We start from the raw sequence: 12,494 nt of genomic DNA, 5'->3' as shown, positions 1-12,494 counted from the left end.
TTCTCCCCTTCCTTTTCTCACCTCCCAAACCGCCCAGCTCAGTCTCCTCTCGTCCCAGACTCTCCCGCAGCCCCTCCCTCTGCTGCACCTCCCCACACGGCCTCTTGTCACGTGTCTTCCACAAGTGATTGTGATTTTTATCTCTTCAGTTATTCTTGAACCTATCCGCCTCATCTTTGTCGGCACTTCCGCCACCTTAGTCCATACTGTCATTGTCTCTCATCTGACCCCCAGCAGCAGCCTCATTACTGCTCCATCTGCATTTGTTCTGTGTCCTGTAATCCATTCTTCACGTGGCAGCCCTGTGACATCTTCAGAATGCACCTCTGAGCATGTCATTGCCCTTCTTAAATACTTAAAAGGCTTCTCATTGCTCCTAGAATATAGGCCCAGATCCTTGATGTGTCAGCCGCCCCCCGCCACACACACCTGGTTTTGCCTCTGCTGGCCTTTTTTGGTTTTGGCTTCACATGTGCTATTCTCTGTCCCTTTACTTCCCGTGGTTGCCCTTAGCGAATTGATTCCTGTTCATTGTTTATATCCCAAGTCAGACATTATTTCCCTGACACCCCACTCCCATCTCCACTCCCTGCCCCTTCATATACACGCCTTTGCTCTCTTTTTCCTTCAAAGCACTGTGTAGTTTGTCATCCTGTTTATGGGTTATTTCTGACCAGAGCATAAAATCCTCTCTGTGTTGTCACTCTTTTGTCACCAACTCTACCCCAGGCACAGTGTCCTGATCTCCAGTGGCAACTTGGTTCATGTCTAGGCTAGGTTAGAGTCCAGGTGACCCTTGAACAACACAGATTTGAACTGCACAGGTCCATTTATACTGGAATTTTTTTCAATAAGTATACAGTTGCCCCTCCATATGCCAGAGTTTTGCATTCACAAATTCAACCAACTGCAGGAGGATCAGAAACAGTATTTTTGATCTGTAGTTGGGAACCATCCATGGATGTGGAGGGCTGACAGCATGCATTGTTCTCTGCCATTTTATATAAGGGGCTTGAGCAGTTGGGGGGAGTAAAAAGCTATATACAGGTTTTCAGTTGCTTGGGAGTTGGCATTCCTAACCCCAAGAGTCACCAGCATACCTTTGATGGGGACTCCTGGGTTGAGAATGTTCCCGCAAGATTAGGCTTTACACCGTAGACAAACTCCTTCCCCTCTCTTGGCTTTTAGATTGATAGGATTGGACTGTGGTACCACCTAATTATAAAATTCTGTGGCATTCCTCACCCCCCACCCCACCTCCCCACCCCTGTCTTGGAGATCAAGGGCCCTTTCATTTTCTCAAGCCAGCTTCTAGTAAATGTGCTGAATTTTCAGAACATACTCAAATGGTTTGAGAGAGGATTTTGTATCCCATTAATAATTCTCTTTTTTTTCAATTTGAACATATAAATCAGGAAGGTTAAATATTGCTCATAAAGTAAAGACATGGGAAGGGTGATCTTCCCCCCTTTAGATCTGCTAATTCACATCGAACAGTTTAGCAAGTGCTGAGTCTCATTCAGACCTCACAGTTGCTCATGGTGTGGGCATTATGTCCATTTCTGTCTTTTACATGAAGACACTAAGCCCAATGAGGTGAAGTCACGTCACACCACAGGCAAGTGGTAGCTTAGGATTTGACCTTGGATTTTCTGACTTACAGTTTGTTCTGTTCTACCACAGCAACCTCCCTCCTTTTCGGTTTGCTAATGGAAAGGAATTAAAGTTTTTTTAATTGCTCATAGAGAGCTGTATTCAAATGCAGTGAAGTAACCTACTGACTGCCTTGCCCCCAGCAGAATTCTAGCACCTAAAATTATAGTAAATATTGCTTGAACTCCTTTTGTGTGAAAGCTGTCCTTTTCCTTTTTATGCCCTTGGTCTCTCAGCTGCCCTCCAGGAACGAGTGACTGCCAGTATTTGGCTCAAAGGCAGAAACAGTGGAAAGGTCTGAACCTTCTGTGCTTGTCTACACAGCATCAGTGTCCTGGTTTCCCAGCGGTCCTTTAGGAAGCCAGTTTGTAGGGCATAAAACTTACAGTTTGGACAGTTAAGTTTTAAAAAGAGAGAGAGAACTAGTTATAAATAGTAAATAGTTCTTCTTGTGCTTTAGTATTTGGCCTTATAAAATGAAGGACCCATTGCGTAAGTAATGTAAACATTTCTGAAGGCCGCAGATGCATTTTTAAATCAGTCTCTCTTCAAAGCATTTAATGGACATGTGTTTAAATTGTAAATATTTATCTTTGTAATTACATTTGCCCAGTCCTGAAATTGATTTTATTTTTGTTAGTTTAATTTTTTATTGGTTTAGTTGTGTGTAAACACTTTTTGTTCATCTTTCCTTGCTTTTGCAAATTGCTGTCTGAAGAGAGTTTTTGTGGTTGCAGTAGAAGCTTCCTATAAACGTTTTGTGTGAAGGGACCTCTGGGGTGAAAGAAGTAGCCCGAAAACACTTCGTTTGGAGTATGATTTCAAGTTTAAGAAGAAGCCCATTCTGGTTTGGTTCCTCCAGTGTGGCTGGATTGCTCTGAGAACATGGCTCTCACAGTAGCCATTTTGTCATTTTTCCTTCTGGGAAATACTTTGTGTGTACCTTTATTACTGGTGTTTGCAGTGGGGCTCAGAGGCCCTGAGCGCTGGAGCCAGGAGTTCCTCTTTTCCTTGTATCTTCCCCAGCATCTTACTCAGTGGATCCAGCCTTGCTGTGACACCCCACAATGTATCATTTTGAAATGTCGCAGGTGCCACTAAGTCATGTGGGAACATGGAGCTGGCTGGGAGAAAGGTGCAGGTCAGGGACGGTTTTTTGTTCCCGCATTGATCCTTGAAGAAAAATTAGAAGCAGCATTTTTATATTCAGTCCAAAGATTTATATATTGTATTTTCCCTCTTAAAAAAATCAGAGAGAGAAAAAGAATAAGAAAGCTGTGATTTAAGTAGAAGCTGTGATTTCTAAGTATAGGTCCTAGTGAGCCTTATGGCTAGAGGTAAGACCCTGGGCAGGGTGAGGGGGGCTGAGTGGGCATTTTAAATAATATTGGTGAAGGCCGACTTCCCCTTTCTGCTTGGCTCTCCTGACCTTCATGCTATGAAGCGGTTCTTTGACTTAACTTCAGTGTGGCAGGTCACCTTTAAAACAGGGTCCTTCATAAACTGCTATGTGCACAATAACCTTTTATGACTCTTAATTGTGAGTAGCCGAGCAGTGGGCAGTTTTAGACACCATGTGCCCTGTAGCACAGCAGGGTGAGAAAGAGGAAGGCGTGAGTCTTGATATTGGAAATCTTGTTTCTTCAAGCCAAGCCCCTGCCCCTGGTGTTATTTCTAACGTAACTTTTCTTATGTAAATACTTCCTAGCAAGAAAAATACAGGCTTGACAATGTTTACATTTTGCTCAGTATTCCTTACAAGAGTTGCTAGAGAAAATACTTACAATTTTGTTTGTTTTGAAAATGAAATTCCTGTAGAAAGGTCATTGCAATGTCAGGCCTTGTCATTTTTAACCCTCTTATCCCAGAGCGTGTCAGGTCTGGCTTACTGCTCTAACCAAAAATGGCAAAGAATGTGGAAGCCTCGCTCCTTTCAGCCACTTGTGCTGGTGCTCCGTACTGGTCTGTGTTCACACAGTGGCAGCTGGATCCAATGCAAGTGGGGTGTTGGAGACATCTTCTCCTGCAACTTTGGAGAGTCTGTGAGCTGAAATTCCAAAGCTTTTCTAGGAGCATAAATCCTGGGCATTATCTCAGAACTACACATTGGGCCTTTACCCTCTTCGTTTTAAACATTTCTTGGCAGTCAGATAAACCCAGGCAGTTCATCACAGATGCCCACTTTTCCTTCCAACTCGTCCTCAAGGATACCGAAACAGGGTAGCAGCAGAAGTCCGACGGAACTCTTACCTGTTTCACAGCTCCCCACAGCCTCTCTGGGGTGAGGGAGAATTTTGCTGTAGCCGGATGGAGGATTCAGCTGAACCCCTCCGCTCTGCCACCACCCCCGTATAAATTATGCACGATCAAGAAGGGGAAAGCAATGGGACTGTGTGGGTTTGCCTTACCTTCTCTTGCTTAAGATGGGTCTTGGAGGGAAGGCAAGTGTCTGAAGCCAAGAGTACAAAAAGACATGAATGGTGGTTAAGATGAGCCAGCCGGTGGGCAGAGTGGAGCGATGAGCAGGGTTGCTGCAGGTGTCATCCTGCTGATGTGAACGTGCAGGTCTAGACCTCTCGAATTCCTGTACCAGGCAGGGCAGCGTGAGTGTTATATTAAAGGCTCAGGGCTCTGTCACACACAAGTGTGAGGTATTTTACAGGAGGCGCATGGAAGCACCTTGCCGCATCTTTTCTCTACCTGAGTGGTTCTTAGGTACTAAAGAGATTGTGGGATGCAGCATACTCAAGTGAGTCAGAAGAATTTGAATGGGTCTCGTCCCACTGAGGTTGGTTTTATCATTACCACAAAAAGAAGCCTGGACTCCTGAGAGCAAGAGGTAGTTGCTGAGGGCCCAGTTTGGATCACACTTTCGTCAGAAGGCTGGCCGGTAGGTTGAGAAAAAAGATTCCTGGGTTTTCCTGAGATCTGTCTCCTTAACCTGTCCAGAACCAAAGAGAACAGCTGGAAAGGCAGCTACTGAGGGAGTGCCGTGACCCGGCCGAGGCTGCTTAAGAATAAGGGGAAGAATTGGGAGGCAAGTGAATGCTGGAGTTGTATTTGGGGAATAGATTTGTTTGGATTCATTCATTCTTTTTTGTTGTTGTTGGTCTCTGGCAACATTTATAAATTACTTTATTTGCAAAAAGGCTGAATCTATTTTAAAAGTGGGGAAATGTGGGCGAGATCACGGTCAGTTACTACTGAATCTATTTCAGGACTATAAAATTACTATAACTTCTGTTTGACCTAGTGAGAGCTTGCTACAAATTCTAACCTGCTCATCTCTCCTCAAGGCATTAAGATAGGTCATTCAGCTGACCCATTTAAGCAGTCTTCATCTGTATTCGGATATTCGGAGTATACACCTACTCCCCCTTGCAGATGCATTTAAACCTCTGGACCCATAGGTCTTTTATTTATTATTTTTTAACACTATTTATTAGAGTAGTTTTAGGTTCAGAATTAAGAGGAACACAGAGATTTCCCATATATACCATGCCCCCACATGTATATATAGTCCCCCCCACTATCAGCATTCCCCACCCAAGTGGTACATTTGTCACCATTAATGAGTCTATGTTGACACATCAGAATGACCCAAAGTCCATAGTTTACATTGGGGTTCGCACTGCTGTGATGCATTCTACAGATTTGGACATATCCACCCTTAGACAATAGCATATTCACTCCCCTCAAAGTCCTCTGTGCTCTCTCTATCCCCCCAACCCCTCCCTCCATGGTTGTGCCCTTTCTGGAATGTTACGTAGCTGGACTCTGTGTCTGTTCACTTAGTAATATGCTTTAAGGTTCTTCCGTATCTTTTCATGGCTTGGTAGCTCATTTCTTTTCAGTATTGGATACCGTTCTGTTGTTTGGATATACCAAAATTTATATATCCGTTCACCTACTGGGGGACATCTTGATTGCTTCCAAGTTTTGGCGGTTAGGAGTGATGCTGCTGTAAACATTCACCTGCAGGCTTTTGTGTGGGCTTCAGTTTTCAGTTCCTTTGTGTAGATGCCAAGGAGCACGATTGCTGGATCGTATGGTAAGAGGATGTTTAGTCTTGTGAGAGACCGCCAGACTGTCTTGCAGAGTGGCTGTACCATTTTGCATTCCTACCAGCAATGTATTGGTTTGGTAAAAAAAGCTTGTTTGGTTTTTTCCCATAAGATAGATGCCTCTAGTAGCGCTTAGTTGTCTTTAACTTGGTTTGAAAAAAATTTGATTGTATTGTGACAGCTGTCATCATTATCAGCTTGAATTTTTTTAAAAAAACATCAAAATTGGTGAATTTCTGTGTAGTCATTTTAATATTGAAGTTGGAAGAAAAGTAACATTTTCAGCATATTTTGCTTTATTATTTCAAGAAAGGTAAAAAATGTAACTGCAACGCGAAGAAAAGATTTGTGCGGTGTGTGGAGAAAGTGCTGTGACTGACCGAATGAGTCAAAAGTGGTTTGCGAAGTTTTGTGCTGGAGATTTCTCACTGGATGATGCTCCGTGGTTGGGTAGCCAGTTGAATTTGTTAGCGATCGAATCAAGACATTTAGTGGAGGTCAGTGTTACACCACACAGGAGATAGCTGACATACTTAAATATCCACATCAATAAAGTTATTGGTGAAAATGAAAAATATGTCTTTTATTTTACGGGAAAAAACCACACAGATTTTTTGGCCAACCAATATGAGAGTTTCTGTTGTTCCACATCCTTGTCAGCAGTTGGTGTTACCAGTGATCTGTGATTTGGCCATGCATATAGGTGTGTGGTGATACTTCATTACTTTAATTTGTTTCCCTCCTGTCTTTCACAAACATTTTCCCTCAGTCTGTGGCTTGTCTTTTCATTCTCTTGGCAGTGCCTTTCACAGAGAAGAACTTTCTTCATTTCAATCAAGTCCGGCATATTAGTTCTTTCACAGACCATGCCCGGGTCTTGTATCTAACATGTCGCCACCAAACTGAAGATCCCCTAGATCTTTTTCTGTGTTATCATCTAGGGGTTGTATAGTTTCGTGCTTTACATTTTGATCTGTGTTTCATTCTGAGTTAATTTTTATAAAGGATTTAAGATGTCTAGGCTTGTTTTTTTGGATGTGGACGTCCAGTTGTTCCAGCACCATTTGTTGAAAATACTGCCTTTCCCTCCGCTGTGTTGCCTGTGTTCCTTTGTCAGAGATCACTTGACTGTGTGAATGGGTCTGATTCTGGGCTCTCTGCGCTCTGTCGTACTGGTCTGTCTGTCTGTTCTTTGGCCAGTACCACATTGTCTTGATTACTGTGGTTTTGTTCTAAGTCTTGAAGTACATCTGACTTTGTTCTTTTCAATATTGTTTTGGCTATTCTGAGTCTTTTCCCTCATCACATAAAGTTTAGAATCATTTTGTCTATCTCCACAAAATAACTTGCTGTGATTTTTGTGGTTGGGATTGCATTGGATCTGTAGATGAAGCTGGAAAGAACTTACATCATAACAGTATTGAGTTTTCCAATCCACGAACATGGATTATCTCTTTAGTTCTTTGTTCATCAGCGTTTTATCGTTTTCTCATACAATGCTGTACACATTTTGTTAGATTTGTGCCTGCGTATTTCATTGTTTGGGTGCTAATAGTACTGGTTCATTGCTGGTATGTGTAGCAAAGCAACTGACTTTTGTATGTTAACCTTGTATTTTGCATCTCTAGGTTTTTTTATCCTTTTCAGTGGCAGTCCCCTCCTTTTCTAGTAATGCCCTCCTCCTAGGCTATTGCACCTGCTCTTAAAATAGAAATCCCTCTGGGAAGACTAACCCAGTAGCAGGAGGAGGTGTGGGCTGGATTCATTCAGCTCTCAGAGTGATCAACTGCCCTCCCTTTTAGTAACGATTTTACCCTTTTTGTACCTAGAACTCAGAAGTCAATTAAATGAATCCGTATTCAGTAATAGAGAGTTGGTCTTCTCTATTAATTTCCCTTGAAGTATATAAAACCAAGGAAGAAATATTTTTGTAGAGGGAAGGACAGGGAACCTTGAAGACATTTTAGATCCTCACATTTGAAATTAGTCTTCAGTTGCAAGAATTAAAACTGACTATTACGTTTTATATATTGCTGATTCTTTGGGCAGCTGTGTCGGACACCTGCTGTTTGTGTGGAACCCTGCTGGGCATGGTGGGTGCTGGGTGAAAGCAGGTGGATCTGGTTCTGACCTCTTGAAGCAGACAAGGTTGATGGGGGAGTCACTATTAATAATTTATATAAGTTATGGTTTTAGTTGTATTGAGGCTACAAAAGAAAGAAATGGGGTGCCAAGAGAGCTCGCTTTCTTTCCCTGTCTCTTCACCTGATGGCCTGCGCGAGCAGCTGTTATTTCAGGGGACAGCTGACTGCCTGTGGGAATGTGGGGGCAGAGCCTCCCTGCCCACATCCCCAGTCCCCCTCTTCCGCTCCTGGCTTGGACTCCATCCATGTAACTTGCTTCCTGTCCTATCACTGTTCCCAGGAGGGCTTCTGCCCTCAAACGCTGGGTCTCCCCAAGTGTACATAAGGTGTTGGCAGGAAGGAGTCTAGAACTTGAAGAAAGATCTTAGGGGTGGTCCAGTTCTTTCATTTTCAGATAAGGAAGGTGAGGATAAAGGAAGAGAGGGAGCATGCCACAGTCACATAGCAAGTTAGAGTCAGAACCGGGTCTAAACCCAGGTCTTCGAGTCTCAGCATTCCTGCAGGAGAGGCAGTAGTCAGCGAGGACCCAGACTTGGGAATACCCTTGTCTTCACAGAAACACCGAGGAGGGGGACAGAGCTTGAGAAAAGACAAGCTCCGGATGGGTATAAACCACAGACCTCCCATGGTCTGGTGGTTATCCCACACAGATTCTCCAAGAGGATGTTTAGCTGGGAGCTGAAGAAAGAACGAAGTGTGCTCCGTTCCTGCCATCAGGGGAGTCATGTTTCAGAGGAACATGGAAGTCTAGCATGTATGGAGAGAGTACCTAAGAGCAGCCTGTCAGGCCGCAGATGCAGTGCCAGTGCATAGCAGGGCTCCGGAGCAGGCAGAGGTGGGGGCCAGTCTCCTGGATGAGGTGGAAAGGTTTTGCTGGAGAGGTGGGACTCCGCTGGTAGGCAGAGGGCTGGAGGCGGGGCTTGGCTGGTACCAGGAGGGAAGTTCTGTGTCTAGGTTGTGTTCCCCTCCGGGCTAGAGGAGAGTCCTAAACCAAGGGCGTTGCAGGCCGTGCCTCTGCACGAGGGTGGGAAGCTGTGAGAAATACAGTTGGCAGAAGCCGGTTTTAGAAGACTTGAGCTCTGAGCAGTCCTGGAGACAGCACGGTGCCGCGTCACTGTCTCGGAGCAGTGACTTGATGAAAGCCGGGCCTTTGGAAGATGTCGGGCGTGTTCAGAGGGGACTCCCAGAAGCCTCATCAGGGCCTTGTTCAGTTATTCGGGATGGTGGCGTTGGGTGTTTTGAACTCATACAGTCCTTGTCTGTGAAAATGATAAATCTGGTTTAATCTCTACATTTAACACTGGAACTGTAGTTTTATAGTGATTTTTCTAATTATGTTTAGATGTAGCCTTCAAAATAAATTGTAAGCTCTAAGCAGCTGTATTATATTTTATAAGGCATTTTGAAATAGCTAAGAGCTGAATAAAAGATGCTGCAAATACAAAATGCCACTTCTTTTTACTTCCAAATCTCAGTGCTAAGTGAAATACCATTTCATAATGTTACCAGTATTGAATTCTGCTTCCCTTTTTATATAAAGTTTTGCCTTTTGAGAGTTTAAAATCCCTAGGATTGTCCTTTAGCTGAATAGGGGAGGGGTGATCTAGTGGAGAAAAAGTAGAGCAAGAAGGCGAGGGTATCTGTATCAGCTCCTTAAACTTGACCATCAGCACACAAAGACTTAACTGCATTGTCTTCTCTTTGTTTCTTTAGGAATATAAACAGAAGCTCGCTCGGGTAACCCAGGTTCGCAAGGAACTGAAGTCCCACATTCAGAGCTTGCCAGACCTCTCCTTGCTGCCCAATGTCACAGGGGGCTTGGCCCCCCTGCCCTCTGCTGGTGACCTGTTTTCTACTGACTAGGGCAGGTGTCGTGCCCCAGATTCCCATCTCTACCAGCAGAAAGAGGAGGGCAAGTCATGGTTGGAAATAACCTTGTAGCCCCTGGTTCTGTCCCTCCTTCCACCTGGCCCCCAGCCTTCCAGCCTCAAGAAAGAACCACAGACTCCAGCCTCTCCTGTTGAGCACAATTCAGAACAGGGGCAAATGGAATCCAGTTTAGATTGATATTTGGAAAGAATATAAACTCTTCCACTTTGTGTTTTTATGCCCCTGTTGGTTTTCCATTCTTAACCATCTCTTTATACCCGAGAAGTTAGGAAAATCATGTGTACTTTTGGAAGCTTTCAGAAGCATCTTGTCCCTGATGATAGTATTGTGTCATGAAAGCAGCTTCTATCTGAGCTGGGCTTGTTCAAGTTCAGTACAGGTTTCCACTGATGGGCTCACTCTGGAGTCGCTGGCTTTCCCTGACTCCACTAACCCCAAAGGGAGGCACAACTGTAGAGCAGCTTTGCCATAAGGAAGGAGTTTGCCAAATCTCCAGTTCTCTTTTCCCATTAATTCTAGTGATGTGTAGTCAGGGGTTCGGTGCGTTTGTTTTGGAAGCAGACTAGAGAATCTAGCAAGAAGATTTGAAGCTGATCTGGGACATAAAATCATAGTTCAGAGACAGAGTAACAGCATTTATAAGTATGAGTTAAAAAGTAATTTGCTTCAAGTTCCTACAAACAACCTTCCCAGGCTGCCCTTATCAAGAGTCCACCCAGCACGGTAGAGCACGTTCTTAAAAACAGGATCTTTGACGGCAGCTGGTTGTGTAAGTGCTTTGTAGAAACGGCAGTGGTGGGCCCCAACAGCCAAAGGCATACTGGGAGTCTGGGCTCTGTGGGCATTGCTTTGACCCTTTCTTCTGGGGAGTGGGGCACACGGTAACATTTAGTTCACTGTGGGAGCGTGTGTCCTCAGGGGGGTGACGAGACTTGAATATCTCCTTTGCAAATATGACACTGTGCACATTCATCTGTCCGTCAGTTCGCACCACTGCACGTGTCCCTGGGCCCAGGCGTGCTTTGCATCAGGTGTTACTGAAGAGCTCATCTCGGGCAGGGGAAGTCGGGGATATTAATTTTGGGTTTTAATTCTTTTATCATGCCAGCTGACATTACTACTACATAATGTAGTTGGGATTTTTACCTTGTTTTTAGTAAAGGTTAGGCCTGCTAACTCTTAAATCATTCTGATTTGGCAGGCTTATTTTGACATTGGAAAGGGCAGGCAACTTGCCCCCGTAGTGTAATAAGAATTACAGCCCAGAGGCTAAAATCCCAAAGTTATAAAAAGGGATCCTGTGGGGGGGGGCTTCAAAATCTCTATTATGTTGAGGATTACCAAAAAGCCAATTGCATGTAATTTTACATGTTAAACATGTTAAAATACAGCCTATGTTTTAAAAAGTAGAGCAGGCTTCCCGTGAAGGAACCCTCCTGCTGCTGTGAAATGAGAGCAGCGGAAAGTCACAGCAGGTGTTCAGTGTAGCTCTGTAGAACCCAGTAGCATCTAAGCCGTTGCTCAGATTTGAGAATGAACTGTGTGTTCTTATTGACACTGCCTGTCGTCCTGTCCTTATTAAATTAATGAGTCTCTATCTGAAGTTTTTCTCAGAGGCCACAGGGTGGGGGCGACTTGATTGAAGTCGCAGGATGAACTCCAGTCTTGGCTGTCTCTGCACATGCGCCCCTCCCGTGCGCTGTGCTGCTTTAGTCCTGCTCCAGAGCGTGTTTCTCAGCAGCCCCTTGGACATTCTCTGGGCTTCACCAAGGAAACAAAATCTTACTAGCCGCAGAAGAACCCAAAACAAGGGTATAGTAGATACTTGCTCTGATCAGCCAGACGAAATGTTCTAACTGAATGGATCTTGCCCACTGTGATGTTTTATCTGATTGAGTCTGACCAGCAATTGGTGCATAATTATTACAGCAAGAGCAAGAGATGAAACTAGCAATTATGTAAATGAATGTGTTGGCCTCTTAACACATGTTACTAGTGGACTTCCTGTAAGGAAGTTAGGGTTTTTTTGTTTTGTTTTTTTAATGAAATGCTTTTGGTTTTTAAAACTTAATTCTCTCATATCCTCCCCAAGTGTGCTTACTTCATTTGTTTAATTTAAGGATCTGGCAGGGTGGGGTGGGTGGTTTTGTTTTGTGTTTTTTCTTCTTAGGGCATCCATAGACCTCAGAGGACTTCTCCTTTAGGTCATATTCCTCAGAAAGTCTTCATCCTTCCCCCTTTTTCTTAAAGAATATTTTTAAAGCTTAAATTTGTATATTAATTTAGGACTTTATTTAGAAGTATAGGCTGCCTTTGGTGGCAGCAGTATATTCTGAAATGTCTCATAGATATATATTTTTGAATAAAGATGGTGTTGTTGAACGACATTGCGTGATGGTTCCTTTCCCTTCCCTCTTGCAGAACCCTCAGTGCTCGCTTTGTAATCGGTGGGTAATTAATGATCACCAGTAGGCCCTGTGCTCTGCATAGGATCTTGTCCCTTAAGAGTTTTTGTGGCTCTTGGTGGCCCATAAATACTCAGCACTTACATAGTATTTTCTAGTTCTTTCCAGGGTCTTAATTAGCTTTAATTAGCCAACCCACACAGCACCCAGGAGAGGCACCTCTAGTTTTATCCTCACTGTATGGAAGTGGGAACTGACGGAGAGAAAGAAGTTCAGTGACTCTCCCCAGTACCACAGTCTCTGACAGATGAAAACTTACAAGTTCTTTGATTTCAGTG

The 12,494-nt window shown here is 43.9% G+C and overlaps 1 protein-coding gene across 1 annotated transcript in view; it reads left to right on the top strand.

Annotated features, from left to right (window-relative positions):
• The window catches only part of RPRD1B (regulation of nuclear pre-mRNA domain containing 1B), a 51,746-nt gene extending 39,608 nt beyond the window's left edge, over window positions 1-12,138 (top strand). The window contains exon 7 of the mRNA XM_024559331.3: window positions 9,575-12,138. Within this exon, the coding sequence (XP_024415099.1) occupies window positions 9,575-9,724 (150 nt within the window). The 3' untranslated portion in view covers window positions 9,725-12,138. The remainder of the gene's footprint in view (window positions 1-9,574) is intronic.
• Window positions 12,139-12,494: the final 356 nt, after the last annotated feature.

This window comes from Desmodus rotundus, chromosome 6, assembly GCF_022682495.2.
Source record: "Desmodus rotundus isolate HL8 chromosome 6, HLdesRot8A.1, whole genome shotgun sequence".
NCBI classification, from domain to species: Eukaryota; Metazoa; Chordata; class Mammalia; order Chiroptera; family Phyllostomidae; genus Desmodus; species Desmodus rotundus.
The sequence above is the reverse complement of the archived record's forward strand: the minus strand, read 5'-3'. Positions and strand labels throughout refer to the sequence as shown.